Here is a 16,233-nt window from a genome sequence, read left to right on the forward strand (position 1 = left end):
GTGAAGGGACATCGTCGAAGTTACCTGGAATGCTTAAATTTGTGTCCAGAAATAAGGATCGTCTTGGAAACGTTCAAGTACAACGGTACGTTGTATATTTGTGTGCCATAAGGTATTTTAATTATGTACTAGGCTGACTGATTCTACTATTAGAAGAAGAGAAAGAAAAAGAAATAGTGTATAGTTATAATGTTAATATAAAAAGATATTCAAATGTTTTAAACAATGATATTTTGGAAAGTCGTTGTTAGGACAACCAGATATAAATAAAATTAATGGCAACGTAGTTTCGCCTTGTTTAATGACTAAATAACAATTTAATTTCTAAGAACCTTTCTACAAGCATTTCTTCGCAACAGCCATGCCTTCCGTTTATCGGTCAGAACTTTGGGAACAAGTTTGGCACACACGTTTCTCATCTTAAAATCTTCTGTCACTAATTTGAGCACCGTAATCGAACCCAATCCCAGTTCACCAGCAATTAATCTAACACTAAGATGACGATCAATGTTTAAGAATTCATACACTTTTATCAGATTTTCTTCAGTTCGGCTTGTTTCAGTTCTTCTAGAGCCGTCCTCGTTTTCAACGTTCTCGTGGCCCTCTTTTAATAATTGTGCCACATGAAAACCATTGCCGGTGACGTGGCGTCTTCTTTGTAAGCCTCTTGAATCACATAAAAAGCCTGTAAATGTTTTGTTCAGTTTCACACGTAACTTCATCACGACATAACGCTGTTCCAAATGCCGGTGCATTTTCCACTCATTCGGGTTTCGACGGGGGTCACCGACACGCACTCACTACACATCTACTCGCTACCGCGTTTCGGAGGCAAGTGAGCTCGTGTGGACGGTTAGCTGACAACACCAACTGCCGCACGCTGTCAGTTGAATGGGTCTGTCCGCGCGCCCCTACTCAGCTAACACTCAGTCTGGACTCACTCAGTTGCCAACATATATATATAACAATGAAAACCGGGAGGATGGGGATGATTGAAATGCCTGACACTTGTGTTCCTCCCCCTCCTTTGTTGTTAGTTTTTAGACAACGAAACTGGTTTAAAAAATAGGGTCTATATGGCAACAATGAGCGGTACGATGACGCGGGAGAAAAAAGCGCTGACTGTGCCATTATTGCGTGGCTCAGTCTTGCTCTTATGCATTGCACTAAGTAATCTCTCAAGTGTATAAATAATTTGTGGGAAGAATTGACTTGGAATTTTTACGTCAGTAACTTCAGTTTTATTTTATCGTATTTTTAGTACTGTTTGCCTGTGGTTTCAGTATGTTTAGTGATTTTATGGAATAAGTGGTTTTGCTGTTGCTCTAAGTTTCGCTTTCCTGTGCAAAATGTCAAGTTCTTCCCGCAGAGGATGTAAAAACCCACCGGACAGATTTTGTTATATCTGTGGCATATTTATGGTTAAGTCGCAGATTAGATTGATAAATGATGACGTTAGGAAAGCATATTATTTTTATTTTGGCTGCAAGATCGATGATCAAGATAAAAGCTGGACCCCTCATATGTGTTGTTTGATGTCTTATGCGACTCTGACTGCCTGCCTTAAAGAAACTAAACGAAGGATGGATGCCTTTTACTGTTCCGATGATATGGAAAGAACCCAGGAATCTTACCCAAACTTGCAATCCGTGATCAGACCAGTGGCCCATGGAGAAAATTTATCTGTACCTACTCCTCGGAAAGATTGGGAAACTATCGATATTACAGCGCCTACAGGAAGCGATGAGGACACCGCTGCACATGAAGATCCGAGAGACAGTTCCTTACACGTAAAAGACGAGCCTCACTTCATCCTACAACATGAGTTGAATGATTTAGTGGGAGAGTTACAACTTTCGAAAGAGAAAGCTCAACTTTTGGGTTCTAGGCTCAAAGAGTGGAATTTACTGGCTCCTGGAACTACTTACACTCACTACAGGAAAATGAACGAGCCATTTTCAGAATACTACAGAATGGAAGGTTCCCTTTGCGGACATCAATGGACGGACGGAATGCGGTATGGACGGACATCAATGGTCTAATGAATGAAATAGAAATTCAACGTGAACCATCCGATTGGCGTATTTTCATAGATTCGTCGAAGCACAGTCTGAAAGTAGTTTTACTTCATAATGGAAATAAGCTGCCATCTATTCCTGTGGCACACTCTGTTTCGGTGAAAGAGACTTACGAGAATCTCGCACTCATCTTGAATCGTATAAACTAGAAAGACTATGGTTGGCTAATTTGTGGAGATTTGAAAGTTATTGCAATATTACTTGGTCTGCAAAGTGGATTTACAAAGTACTGTTGTTTTTTGTGTCTTTGGGACTCAAGAGCCACAGAAAAAACTTTTTTCACAAAAAGAGTGAACCCCCAGGGAAACATTTAAGCCCTGTACCAACAGTGTCAAGTATGAGCCTCTGATAGATCCAGACAAGGTGCTGCTTCCACCTCTTCATATTAAGTTTGGCCTCATGAGGGATTTCGTAAATGCTATGGACAAAGAATACGAAGGATTTAAGTATCTCAGACAGTGTTTTCCATAACTAGGTGATGGTAAATTAAAAGAAGGAGTTTTCGCAGGACCTGACTTTGGCAAATTTATCCATGAGGAATTGTTTGAACAGAGTTTAAACGCTAAAGAGTTAAATGCCTGGCGTGCTTTTGTTAAAGTTGTAAAAGGTATTTTGGGCCAAACTAAAGCTTTGGCGCAGCAACATCTTGAACGCGTATAAAGCTCGGGGATGTGGCATGTCTTTGAAAATCCACCTTCTGCACTCCCACCTCAACTTCTTTTCCCAAAATCTCGCAGATATAAGCGACGAAATGGGACGACGGTTTCACACCAGGATATAAGAACGAATGAAACTCGATATCAAGGAGGCAATGATGGAGGACTATTGCTGGTCGGTGAAGAGAGAGGGCCCAACACTCCATAAAAGAAAAAAGTAAAGCAGATGATGTTATTTGTAGCTCTAAACATTAGACTTTATAAATTACTCTGTGTATGTAAATGCTAATAGGCATCCACTAACAGAATATATGTAGTTTCTTAGTGCTAATACACAAACAGAATATATAGTTCTTTAAATGGTTTGATACAATAAACTATTTTTAAGAATTTTTAAAAGTGAATATCGTTCTTGACCAACTGTCGAAATGAAGTTAATTCCCTTTCGGGACGCAAACAGCTCATTGGCCGGTACATTTCATGATAGCTTATTTTGCTTATTATGGTAAATCTGGCAACTATGCGTTACACAAAAATGCGAGCTAATGTAGTAAAATTGATATCATAATCTTATTCAGGGACCTAAAATTAATCAGAATCAGTGAGTTTTGTTTGTGTATCTTTTCAAAAGTTTAAAAACGTCGGCCTGTGTAATTTAATTTATTGTTATCAAATGATATCGGAGATTTTATTATGACGGAAAGCATATTCCAATTACTGATAGATGGGGCCTTACCATTGTTAATACTTAACTGGCAAAAGTTTTACACAGAATACAGAAAATTGTAGAACTACCTTCCTATTATGTTAAGTGCTATCGTGCAGTTTTAACACCTCAAGTATACTTGATACAAGTTTCAGAAATGCTTTTGCTATTCTTGATAACATACTTTCTCCTAACACATCTTTAGGAAATGTTTTCAAAAACCTCTCAAATAAATACATATTTATTCAATATTGATCTCCAGACATATCTTTCTTTCAAAAATTGTTGCATGAATTTGTTTAAATTATCAAGAAAATAGTACAGAAATCATGATCGTATATCATTTTAGAGGCGATAATCTTACTGTAATTATATCTGATTCCATACTAAATAATATTGGTGCAATAATGTTCTGTGGACATAGGCAAATTTCATGTAGTTGTCTGTGCAATGGCTACTTTGTGCTCAGTAGAAAAGACGTATCCACCATTTGAAAAGTAAATATTAGTAATTATGTTCACAATTCTTTCTTTAAATAAATCCAGTAAGTTAGAAAATTTAAAGCTATTGTAATATCCATGCATGCCGAAGGATATTTAGGTACCATGAGACTAACTTCGTTATATCTGGACTACGGCAATGGTTAGAATGGTATCAGGCCATAAGGAATTGTTCTCTTGTCATAGAAATACATTCTCGTGAGCTACTGTACTTATCTTCAAAAGAGTAAAATTCATTTGAAGTACGAAAATCTGCAGAAATTACGTCATTAAAATTTGGAAGATATGACGAGAACTACCAAGAAGATGAATAAGTAGGTCTTTTGCAGCGTATCGAAAAAAATAGTAGTTCTGAAAATGACCATAGGACTTCATTATTGATTTCAGATCAGTTAATATTTATTATATGATTTGGTTAAAATATTTATAGTAACTAGCACGATTGTTACACGCTTTATGTAATAATCCACCTACCCTTAAGGACAATTCCTGACAACAAGCTTTACAAAACTCTTCGCAGAGAAAAACCGTACTGAGTGCAATAATAATTTCTGGATATCTGATTGAAAAAGTCACCAATAGTACTATTTATTTACTACCTCAATAGAATTTCTTCAGATAGAAACACAAAAAGGGATATGGGATATGAATGAAAATATTGTGATATTATAACATTTCGTAACATTATTACATAAGTCTGACACATTATATGAATACTCCACAGAACCTGGACTAAATTCACGGTGCAAGGATAACGGGAGCTAATGCTCAATGCAGAATTTCTAAATAGCAGATGCAATAAGTAAGTGCATTGCTTTTTTAGTCATAGAAATACAGATAATCATTCGAGCAAAGAAGAAAGGGGAACTTCAAAGATATTAGATTTAAACGAGTAGTGAAGGACCCACGAATAGTTATTGCGTCATAACAGCGAAATCTATGTTCTTTGCAAGTTGCCATATCTATTTCTCAACGACAGGCATACTTCTGCTTCTCCTTGCTACTTCTGCTTCTCCTTGATTTACAAGAAATCAAGCAGAAACGTGAGACTTCACAGAGTATTCGGTTGGAAGAGACTAACAGAGCCAAATCCCAACAAAAATATTATCTCCCAAAGCAAACATGAAATATTTACTATCGAATTTATTGTACTTAAACAGCTAGGTAGGTTTAATTATGCTGTGACTGAATTATCCCAAAGTAAAATCCGTGTAAATAAATACTTGTCGACGAGCTTTCACAGGGAGAATTAAATGGAATACTGACATGTGTTGTTGTCAATCAATTTTCCCTTGGAATATGATACTAGGAAACTGAAAGAGAGAAATTAGTTTCTAGATCAGAAGGGACTTGACCCGGATTTGACATATGTTGATGAGGTAACTCTGGTAGGAATGGTAGAATAATAATCGAACAATATGAGGAGGTTTTATTAAACACCAGAATGTACACTCATGTCCAAAATGATTGTCGCATATCTATAATTGTCTTTTTGTAAGAATATAATTTGATAATGATTTTGCAGGGTACTTTTAATACTGATATTATGTGTATAATCGGGAAATGTATATTTGTGGTAAATGTCATAAGATCATCATCATCATCATAGGTATTCTGCCTTTATTGGCAGGTCACTTGCCGGAGCTGAGAAGCTTCCATGCTCCACGGTCCTCCGCTAACCTTTTCGTCTTCGCGTATGATCTTTCTGTTTTAATATAATCCATTAATTGTAGTCTCCTTCGCCCCCTCTCTTTCCCGCCACCATACCCTCTAGGACGTCCCTCATGATACAATCTCTTGTTAGGCAATGTCCCAACCAGTTTCTCTTCCTCTTCCTAATAATATCTAAAAGTGTTCTTTTCTCACCCACCATTTCTAACACTCTCTCATTCGTTTTCCGCTCTACCCAACTAATTCTTTCCATTCTTCTCCACACCCCCATTTCGAAGGCTTCCAGTCGATTTTCGTCACCTTTACGTAATGTCCACGTTTCCGCCTCATACAGAAAAGAATTATAAATACGAAAATTAGAATGAGTTAAACAAAATGTGGCTAAATAGTTAAGAAAGTCTTATTTCCGTTTTATTATTTTTATTTACTGAAATTTTTTCATGAAATTTGCCACATACTTGTCTTTGACCTTTATACACATACTAACATTATAAGAAATACCGCGCGATTTCGTTATCAAATTATATTCCTACCATAACATATTTATAGACATGCGACAATAATTTTGTACATGATTGTACATCTTGTCTCAAAAAGGTTGAGTGCATTCATTATTGATGTTTTGAGGCAAAATTTTTCCAAGTCCACTTCGGGTATCTTAGGATAAAAGTTAACCTGGTTCGAATCTCCAAGCCAGCATTTGCAGTGGGGAAAAAGTTTGCAGATCTGTTTTTCTTTTTTCAAATATAACAAGACTTGTTACCAAGTGTAGAAAAAAGGAACATTTATTGAAATACTTAATGTTACAATACTTCAAAACCTTGTAATAATGTCAGGACATGCTTGTTTATTATTTAGCTCTCCATTCGTAATGAGACATTTAGATACGTAAACGAATCTTTCCATATGTAAAAGAAAGTTCAAAGTTAAGAAATAGAACATAATTATCGCCTGAGTACTAAAATAAAAGTCAAAGTAGAACAAAAACAGCGTTTGTAGTGGATATGAATGTCATATTTATCTTGAGAACCGTTTTACATCGCTAGAAGCATGTTTCGAAAAATCCTTATGTTAGCTCAGTGGTTTCAAATCATAAGGTTGTGAGTTCTATTCCCAACGAGGTTAAAGCTTTTTTTATATGAAATTCTATTTTCCACAGTGCATGAAAAATTATATAAAATAATTACATTAAAATATATTAGTTGTATGTATACATAACATAACCATTGCAGAAGATAGTAATTATTATGTTTAAAATATAACATCTGAGATAGGTGTTAACAGTAGGTCGGTAGTATGCATGCGAATGTTAAATACAAGTTAAGAAATTCGTTCAATAGCAATAAATGAATTATGTAGAGTATTTATTTAAAGCTATTTGCCATATAGAAGTTACTTCTCAACATTCATATTACGGCATGTCATTTATGTTCTTCGATGTATAAAAAGAGGGTATAAACAGAGAATCCAAAGTGGGAACGATGGCAAGAAAAACATGAACCACAGCAGAAAGTCTTTACAGCAGTAAGCCTTCGGTCGCTCTCTCTCGCTCGCTCGCTCACTCTGGATTTATATATATATATATATATATATATATATATATATATATATATATATATATATATATATATAAGTGGATGTATGTGTGTGTTTCAACATAATTCTGATATATCTAGAACAATTTTAACCATATTTGTTACAGTCTGGAAAAGAGTACTGCCGGGATACGTATCAAAAATGCTAGAAAAGGATCGATATTAGTAACAAATCCATAGTTTCGTGGTCGCTTAGGTAAATAGTACTACTTTCAATTCAAGTCCAATTAAGTTCCTATTAGCACCCAGGGTGGTTACGTAGCGACATAAAAATATCGAAACTAACCGATATTTGAGTCGAAACGTACGTTTTCAGCGTCGCTAATACTGCCGCATTTCCCATTAGTCCAACTTGGTCCGTGCCTAGGGCAACATATTTGCAGAGCGCAAAGTTTAAAACTTGAGTAGGCTAATATTTTTTTTTTCGTATAAAAAATTTAAAAATCACGAGCAAATATACTGTTTCATGAGCAATCCTCTTTTACTATTCTAATATATTTAATTATAGCGTAAGAAATCTGAAAATAATTCAAAACATGTTTCAAATTTGTTATTTTTTGTTACGTAGTTGTAGCTGTAGCATCTAGTGAGTGGTATTTAACTGTAATTGAAGATTGGCACCCCACATGTCATGTAAGTTAAGCCTCCATTAGCACCCTAAAGGGGTTTGTGAAATTTTGACATGTAGATGTAATTGAAAATGACCAATGCTAGTATCGAATCAATATTTTTCGGGGTCCCCAAGTTCATTGGGAGCAGTTCTGATGACGAACCACGAACCTTGTAGTTATGGAACTATGACTTTATCCATTCTGCTATGGAGAACTCTATGTACTCGTTGACATAAGTTTCCCATAGCAACGTTGAGAGCTAACTTAATGGGATATTCCAAAGTTTGACTAGGTGGATGCGCGTTCAAATAGGACGTAAACTTCTTGAAATTTAGTTACAATGTGCATAATGAACTTCCTCTTGTTCAGGACACTTTTTAAGGCAGTAAAATTTGTTACCATTGTGTTAGCTAAGTTACATTTGATAGAACTATCTGATAAAGTAATGCTAAACCCTCTCCGTCATTGTCTGTTAGGTGAATGGTTAATGTAAATTACTCCTACGTGAATGCTCCGAGCTTCGAATCAAGACCATTCTTATTGATTATTTTCTTTGAGCTGCGCTCATACTGTGCATTCCACAAGTTCAATTTTGAAGTAGTTTAGTCACACCCAGTTTAATTCAAAATTATTTTCAAATATGATATTTGTTTTTACATCGCACTCCTGACTTTTTTTCTGCCCCTGCATAAATGCAAAATTGTTTTAAAAGTATATTTTACTTTCAAGTATGATTGCTTAAAGAAATTTATCCTTCAACCTTATTTTAAAATTATTTTCCATTTTATAGATATAATAACATGTTTTCTATTTATATTGTACTATGTGTTAAACGTTTATTAATTACATATTATGTCTTACACCAGAAAAGGAGGTTATGACAATTCAGAGCAGCAGGGACATGCAGAGGGTAAACACCTTGGCAATTTAGAGCTCCTGCCCCCATTGCTTCCATTGCTACATTGAAACCAAAGTATACAAAATGTCTCTGAATCGCATCGCATTAAGAAGACTGTAACTTTAGGTACATGCACAAACTTTCTGTCTTAACAGAAACAGTAGCGAACTAAAACCGTTAACGCTTAAGCTGCAATAAACTTGCGTGTTGAATTGGTTGGCCGAAGTACGCAATATTTGTACCACCGCCGGACTTCGAGCGAAAAATTCTAGAAACGATAACGTAGGTTTTGGAGCCAACGAGGCGAGGGGTGGTGCGCGAATCTTCTGGATGGAACCGGAAGTTGCGACGACGCTCGAAGAGGGTGACCAAAGTAAGCAACCAGGAAGTTGTGTAGCCTGTCGCTAAATAGCATTTGCTGTCGGTATACATAAAAAACGAAGTGCTGTGAAAAACAAATTGTGTTATATCAAGAGCTATGCCTATAATCGTCGTTAACGTGACATTCCAAACAAATTCTGGACATTAATTCCAAGAAATGAGCTAATGTGGCTGTACTTGGACTCATAAACATTTTAAAATTATTTACTGCAATTGCTGCAAGTTTGGTTTAATAAAATAAATGTATTATAACCATCAGGTAACTTTAAAACCACCACAAGTGTCTTTTCTGTCATTGGTGTTGTGCGTGTTGTCTAACCAAATACTTAAAAAAAACTTTAAGTCCGTTGGGGCAGGGTAAGGGGTTGTCCAAAAAATAGCAAAAATTCAGTAAGGTCAGTGTCACTAATGGAACCTTTTCCGCACTAGCCGTCATCGAACTTCCAACAAAAGTGCAAAACGCTCCACCCTAGTGTGTGTCCCTGCTGCTCTGAATTGTCATAACCTCCTCTTCAAAAGCAAGACATAAAGCGTAAATAATAAACGTATAACATAGAATACAATATAAATAGAAAATATGTTACTATAACTATGAAAGAGAAAATAATTATAAAATAAAGTTGAAGGACAAGTCTTTCTTAAACAATCATACTTGAAAGTAAAATATACTTTTAAAACAATTTTGCATTTATGCACGGCTACAAACAAGTGATGATGTCATGTAATAACAAATATCATGTTTGAAAATAATTTTGAATTAAACTAGTTGTGAATCCATTACTTCAAAATTGAACTTGTGCAATGCACAGTATGAGCGTAGCTCAAAGAAAATAATCAATAAGAATGGTCTTGATTCGAAGCTCGGACCATCCACGTAAGACTAACTTACATTAACCGTTCATCTAAGCTACAATTACGCACAGGGTTGGTCATTACTTTATCAGATGGTTCTATCAAATGCAACTTCACTAACACAATAGTTAAACAATTTACTGCTTTAAAAAGTATCCTGAACAAGGGTAAGTTCATTATCCACATTGTAACTATCTTACAAAAAGCTTACGTCCTATCTGTACGCGCATCCACCTAGTCAACTTTTAGAATATCCTACTAAGTTAGCTTTCAACATAGCTAAAGGAAACGTATGTGAATGTCAACATAGAGTTCTGCGTATCAGAATGGATAAAGTTATGGTTCGATAACTACAAGGCCCGTGGTTCGAAACCCGTCTCGGAAGATGCACAATTTTTAAATTCTTAATTCCTCATTTCTTAAGATCTTTCTCTTCCTTCGTAATCATCTAATGCTCTAAAAAGTGATCTCCACCTTAATTTGAAAACTGCGTAATATGATCCTTCAATTCGAAACCCTCGCTTTTTCTGTTTTTACAAAATCTCAATTTTCGTCATAACACGAATGCTGTCGGATCATTTTCCCCAATTCTAAATCTGTGTATATAAATCATGATTCTGTCTCAAAACTTCAATCTCTCTCTCTCAATGTCGTCCAGGAAATATGGCTTGGGATCAAACATTCGACACTTGAAACCAAATGTAAGCTTTCTATCAATGTACTATAGTAACTTTATAGGTTTGTTGCTAAAAGCAGTCTCTTTAAAATTTTATTCTGGGGATGGTGATTTTTCGCCGACATAAGATTGTCACTTTTTATTAGTACATTTGATCAAACAATACGTATTTATGAAGCTCAAGAGAGGGGGAATTATACCCTCCTGTCCTGCCCAAAGACAGTAATTACTGAAGTGAAATGAAAGGAATCATTGAATAACACTCATTGCTCTTACAAGAAATTTTAAAGCTCTGTGCGTGCGTTACAGACTTTAGGAAGCACACAACCTACAGCCGTTATTGGCAATTTCCATAGATATCTTAGGGCGCATCTTACTAGCTTGCAGTCTTTAAGGAAGAGAAAGAATGAAACTAAAGTTATTTAGGAAACTCTGGGAACATTGTGTGACTTCTTCAAAATTTAGGCTCTTAAAAACATTTCAGAACAAACGAATGGAAAAGACTGTTTTAAAGCTATAACGTTGTAAACTTGATTCCTGTTTCTTTTTCAGCTGAATGGAAAGAGTGTACTAAGTTACACACACAGCTTTACACCAGGAGAGGTAGAGGATGGGGAAGAGTTGGATTGAATAATACAAGCAACTAATCAATTGAGACATGTATTTCCGGTTTCATAAGAAAACGGGGCAAGCGTTTGTTATAATTTTGACTTATAATTTTTGTACTGATTTTTATGCCACGAACTGTACATCTACAACAGATAGTGCTGTTAGCATGGTTGTTTTGTTTGATACAAATTTTTAAAACAAATAATTAAAGTGTTTTTTAAACAATTGAGTATTTTAAAACAATTTTTTTATACGTTTTAAACATTTTGTTTTAAACACGTGTATTCTTTAAGTCTTATTTTAAAAATATGTTTATTTTTATTTTATTTTATTTTTGTAAAAATATATGTCAGGGAAAGAATATTGTCAAAAGTGCTTCCCATTCAAAATTGTATTTCGTCAATCTTCCCCACCTCAGTTCTAAATTTTCTTAACAGCTTTACATATTGGCATAGCTTGCGTGAAGGTACCAGACGCGACCGCGCAAACTGTGGCAGTCGCCGGCGTAAAATTGTTAATTTATTCATATCCACAGAGAACAGCATAAAATTATGTAAACATGGCCTGCTATTTTCATTCTCCATATTAATTTGTTTATCAATTTTCCAACAGCCTTTTTCATTTAGAGAAAAGCTGCGCTTATCTACCACAGGTGTGCTGAAACCAGTTTGCCTTAAGCTCGGTTCAGAAGTGCAGAAAAGTATGTTGCGGGCCCGCAACAGACTCGCGACAGACTCGTGCGGGCGTTAAAAATCAGCCAGTTCAGACGAGCAGAGAAGTCTGCTGCGGGCCCGCAGCAGACTCCTGCGGGCGTCTCAGCCCAACCACTTCAAATAGGCATAGAAAACAGCTCATTTTATTTACAGCTGAAGTTGAATGAAGATGGAAATTGAAAGGTGAAAACGTGCTTTTTTTGTATACTTGGCCAGTAAACTCCCAAGAAAGGAACAGAGACGTTACTGGGTTCATCCGTACGTAAGCTCACGACTGCTTAAACAGGGGTGCGCACAAAGGGGGATAAGACGCAAACTGCGTCATTGAGATATTGGGGGGGTGAAAATCTATATAGATATGTTTGAGGGGGTGTAAAAATTAATCGAAAAGATTTTTTCATGGAAGAAAACCTACGGATAGACAATTGAGGGGGGTGCGTCATGGACATGAGAGGGGTTGGGCTGAGAGGGGTTGCACCACTGGCTTAAAAGTGCATTTTCTTCCATGTTTATTGATTTGCGCAATGACCAAGAAAAGTTCTTTAATTATTTTCGCATGAGCATCTCTTTATTTGATGAACTCTTATCGAAAATAAGTTATAAATTAAAGCAGAAGATACTTTCATGACACTTGCAATACCACCAATTGAAATGTTGGCTGTTACATTAATGAGTTGATTTTGAGTTTAACGTCCCGGTCAGCAGTGAGGCTATATGAGACGTGGACTTCCTGATTAACGTGGAATTTGAACCACGTGAGCTCCCACCGGGAATCGAAACCGGGCCTCACACGCCAAAGGCGCTTAGGGTAACCGCTTAGCCACGGAGGAGCTCTGGTTGTTACATTAAGGAAAGTTAATTATGTTAACTAATTATCGTGTGTAAGAGCACTAAAAGTTAAACATTCGGAAACCTATTCATATACATTTTTCAGATGTTTTTAGCGGCCACTGGCGTAGTTTAACAATTGCGTGACTAATTTCGATTTTTTGACATAGTTGGCGGCTTTAAATAAAAAATGAGACATTTATTTGAGACTTCCCGAATATCCCGCTCAAGAGGGGGCGTTTCAATAATAGTAAAATTTCCCGTTATTTATTCACAAATTACCGAATATGAGAATTCGCTTTAGTTAGAAATGTAAAATTCGGTATTTAAACTCATAACAAAAATAATGGAGCACAGGTTTCAGCGTCCTTGAAAATTTTCTCTTGAAGAGAAGATGGGGAATTTCTAACTACTGGGGTCCGGTGGCTCAGTGATAGAGTGTTCACCTCTGGTTCGGTTCCAGCTTGCGTCAAGTGGGCTTTGTGGTGCGAGAAGCACCGTGTGCTTGAGCTTTCTTGGGGTTCTCCCTTTCTCCCCACTTTATTCATTCCACCATTTCATTCGTTTATCATCATCATCATCGTTTCCTTTAGCCTACCCGATATAATCCTGCGACGTAAAACTCAAAGATTTTATTTAATTTCTATAGTAGTGACATTTCCCGTTATATATTGAGAAAGTGTTCAATATGAGGACTCGCTTAGATTGCAGATGTGAAATTTTTAATGTAAACTCTTAAATGAAAATGAGGGATTTAGTGTTTCCGAATAATCCATTTCTAAGGCGAGAAAAAGGAAACATTTTCATAATTGTGACATTTAACGATAGAAGGTTTTTAGGAAATCCCCAATACATGTAGCACACCAAGAGGAGGCAATGCAGCAAACGAAAGCAGAAACAGGTGGGCTGATTATTTTGTAAGTGGCATAGGTAGAGTTCCATGACAAGATAACTTTGTGTAAGTTGCTCTTTATGTAAGAAAACATTCCGTTGTTATCTCTAGAATAGCAACGACGTGTACACTATTATAAATTTTACGAGAAACAAAAATATTTCTGTTACATTTCGAGCATGGTTTTTAATTTTGAACCACATGAGTACCCTGATGTTGACCAATTTTCGTATTAACTTTATTTTTTTAAAAAAATTAATATATTAACAAATAAAGACAACAATTGCCAGCCGAAAAACGATGTTTCTTCTTTCTTTTCTGTTCTGCTATTCTGTTGATGGTTGTTTTGGGCTTCAGCGTCCCTTTTGAGCACATAAACTATATAATACTGACCTCGACCTAAAGTATAATGCAACGTACGTTATAAACAGTCAGTTCATTCCGGAGTGAGTGACAAGAAATCTCATCAAAGAAACTGTATTAACAATAAAGGCTTGTTCACCAAGCGTATTTGTTGTCTATCACAAAAAAGTATTCATAGCCTCGCTGCTGGAAAGGGACGCTATACGAAAATCAAATGTAAATACTACATGAATATTAGGTTTTTACATTGAAAAGTAATAATAATACATACCAATGCTGTTTTTTTCTTCTTATGTTTTTTCATTAAATTTCTCACATGAGGTTTCGCACACCTTATTCCATGCATCTCGTATTTTATTTCTATCTCTATGTAATGTACCATTACAGTTGAGAGTAATGACAACTTTTTTTTTACTCATCCTGTACCTAGTATTTTTTTTTAAAATCCGATTTCGGTTTAATTACACGATTTATTTATTCTCTTTACTTCGAATTAAATGTAATGAATCGTAAGGTCTCATTAGGAATCATATTTTCACTGAATAACATATTTATTTATATTTTGATTAATTGTAAATCACATTTCGCATATACAAGTAGAATAGTTACAAGGTTTACCATTCTGACGTCATACCGAAATATAGTTCCGCCGTTGGATATAAATTTTCTTAATTTCAGACCAATGTAGAATTTGGCCTGGTACCTAAACTTTCCTTCACCCTCTCTCACTAGTCTATAGTCACTTTCCAATCCGGTTATATCTGGATTTAACCAATTTCTATTTGCTTTGTAATTTCCGCGACTGAAACATTTCGCTCTGATTGGTGGAATCCTCCTATCTCTGTCGTTTTCGGCGCAATGTTATTATTATTATCATCGTGGACACATTATTAAGAGGAGTAACCTGCAACATCTTACGTCCACATATCTGCCAAAAGACTGGAAATTCGAGGAAAGCAAGGTAAAATTTTTGTTTCTCTGCCATAGTAAACGCCGTATGATGATTTAGGAGCCTAAAAACCTCTACTTTGTTGAAAGAACTGTAAAACCAAGGGGGAATATCAGATTCTGGTTTGCAAGACGCCATGTTGCTGCCAATATAGAATGGACAGAAAGGAGAGTGATTTTTGATCTTTTCAAATTCAGTTAGGGGTTAGGGTTTTGTGCATTTTGTTCGTGTATCTGGTAGATGTGATTTTTTTATTATTCATTAAGTGCATTACGTAGTAGGTTTCATAGCTGTAATACTACTCATCCGAATGGCAGCTTAATCTAACTAAAAGGGCTCCTATTCTCTCTCCAAATTGAACCATTTGTAGTGGGGGATGGGTTAGATAATATTCGTGATTAGGGCTTTTTCCCCTCAGGGGAAAGGTCCCTCAATAAACTTTGTTAAAGTGCCCCCAGGGCATCATTTTTATATAATTGGCCAGGTCAATTGGACCTAGGGTTAACCTTCTCATTTTGTACCCCTAAAGTTCAATAGAGCCAATTTCATATACCGGCAAGGGAGTAATGTGTTTTAAATCTAATATATCTCGTACTTGTCTTTAATATGCATATAATAAATGGTGCTTGTTTAGTTAGTAGTATTTATGTGTAGTATTTATAGTGGTGTATGTAGTTAGTAGTTCTGTGTGAGTGAGTGATTTTACTGTTAGAACAGTGTAGTTACTATGTGTTAATTTAATATCATTTGTCTAACTCGAAGTAAACTAAACCATAATAAATATTAGAGTTCTGATTAATAAGTGTAAGGATATATTTCATTCAGTACACGGTAAATTATTTCTCCACTACAGCGCCATCGTGTCCGTTTTCGGTAATCAATTGTTTGTTCACATTACGTCATTGCACGAGTTAGTGATTTAGTTTCTTTGATTTAGGACCCTTATTCTTAAATTACATCCCGTAGACATGGTTTTCGGTTCATATGTGTGTACATTTCGATGAACTAGCATGAGATTTTATATTACAGCTCGTTACCTCAATTAGAAACTTAAATATCCACTGAAATCAAGAATGCCTATTTTCTTAATAGAAGTAAAGCCCACATGATGTTACTGTTTGTTTCAAAATGCAATATTAAATTCTCTTTTCCCGTTGCTGTAGAAAAATTCCATTGTTGCTTTACTTTTATCAGCAAATCAGAAATAAAATAATCGTTGACAATTTAACTTTCATTGAATACACGTATGATTTTT

The 16,233-nt window shown here is 35.7% G+C and overlaps 1 protein-coding gene across 1 annotated transcript; it reads right to left on the bottom strand.

The window, feature by feature from the left end:
• Positions 1–317: 317 nt before the first annotated feature.
• Positions 318–755, bottom strand: LOC145671499 (protein GVQW3-like). Its single transcript, XM_081740688.1, has one exon. The coding sequence runs from the start codon at positions 753–755 to the stop codon at positions 318–320; it is 438 nt and encodes a 145-aa protein (XP_081596814.1).
• Between the last annotated feature and the right edge of the window lie 15,478 nt (positions 756–16,233).

The sequence above is a fragment of the Thermobia domestica genome, chromosome 15, assembly GCF_964235325.1.
Source record: "Thermobia domestica chromosome 15, izTheDome1.hap1.1, whole genome shotgun sequence".
In the NCBI taxonomy this organism is placed as follows: domain Eukaryota; kingdom Metazoa; phylum Arthropoda; class Insecta; order Zygentoma; family Lepismatidae; genus Thermobia; species Thermobia domestica.

Bases quoted from the DNA above. Each gene is read 5' to 3' on its own strand.
- LOC145671499 (XM_081740688.1), bottom strand. From the start codon at position 755: ATGCACCGGCATTTGGAACAGCGTTATGTCGTGATGAAGTTACGTGTG.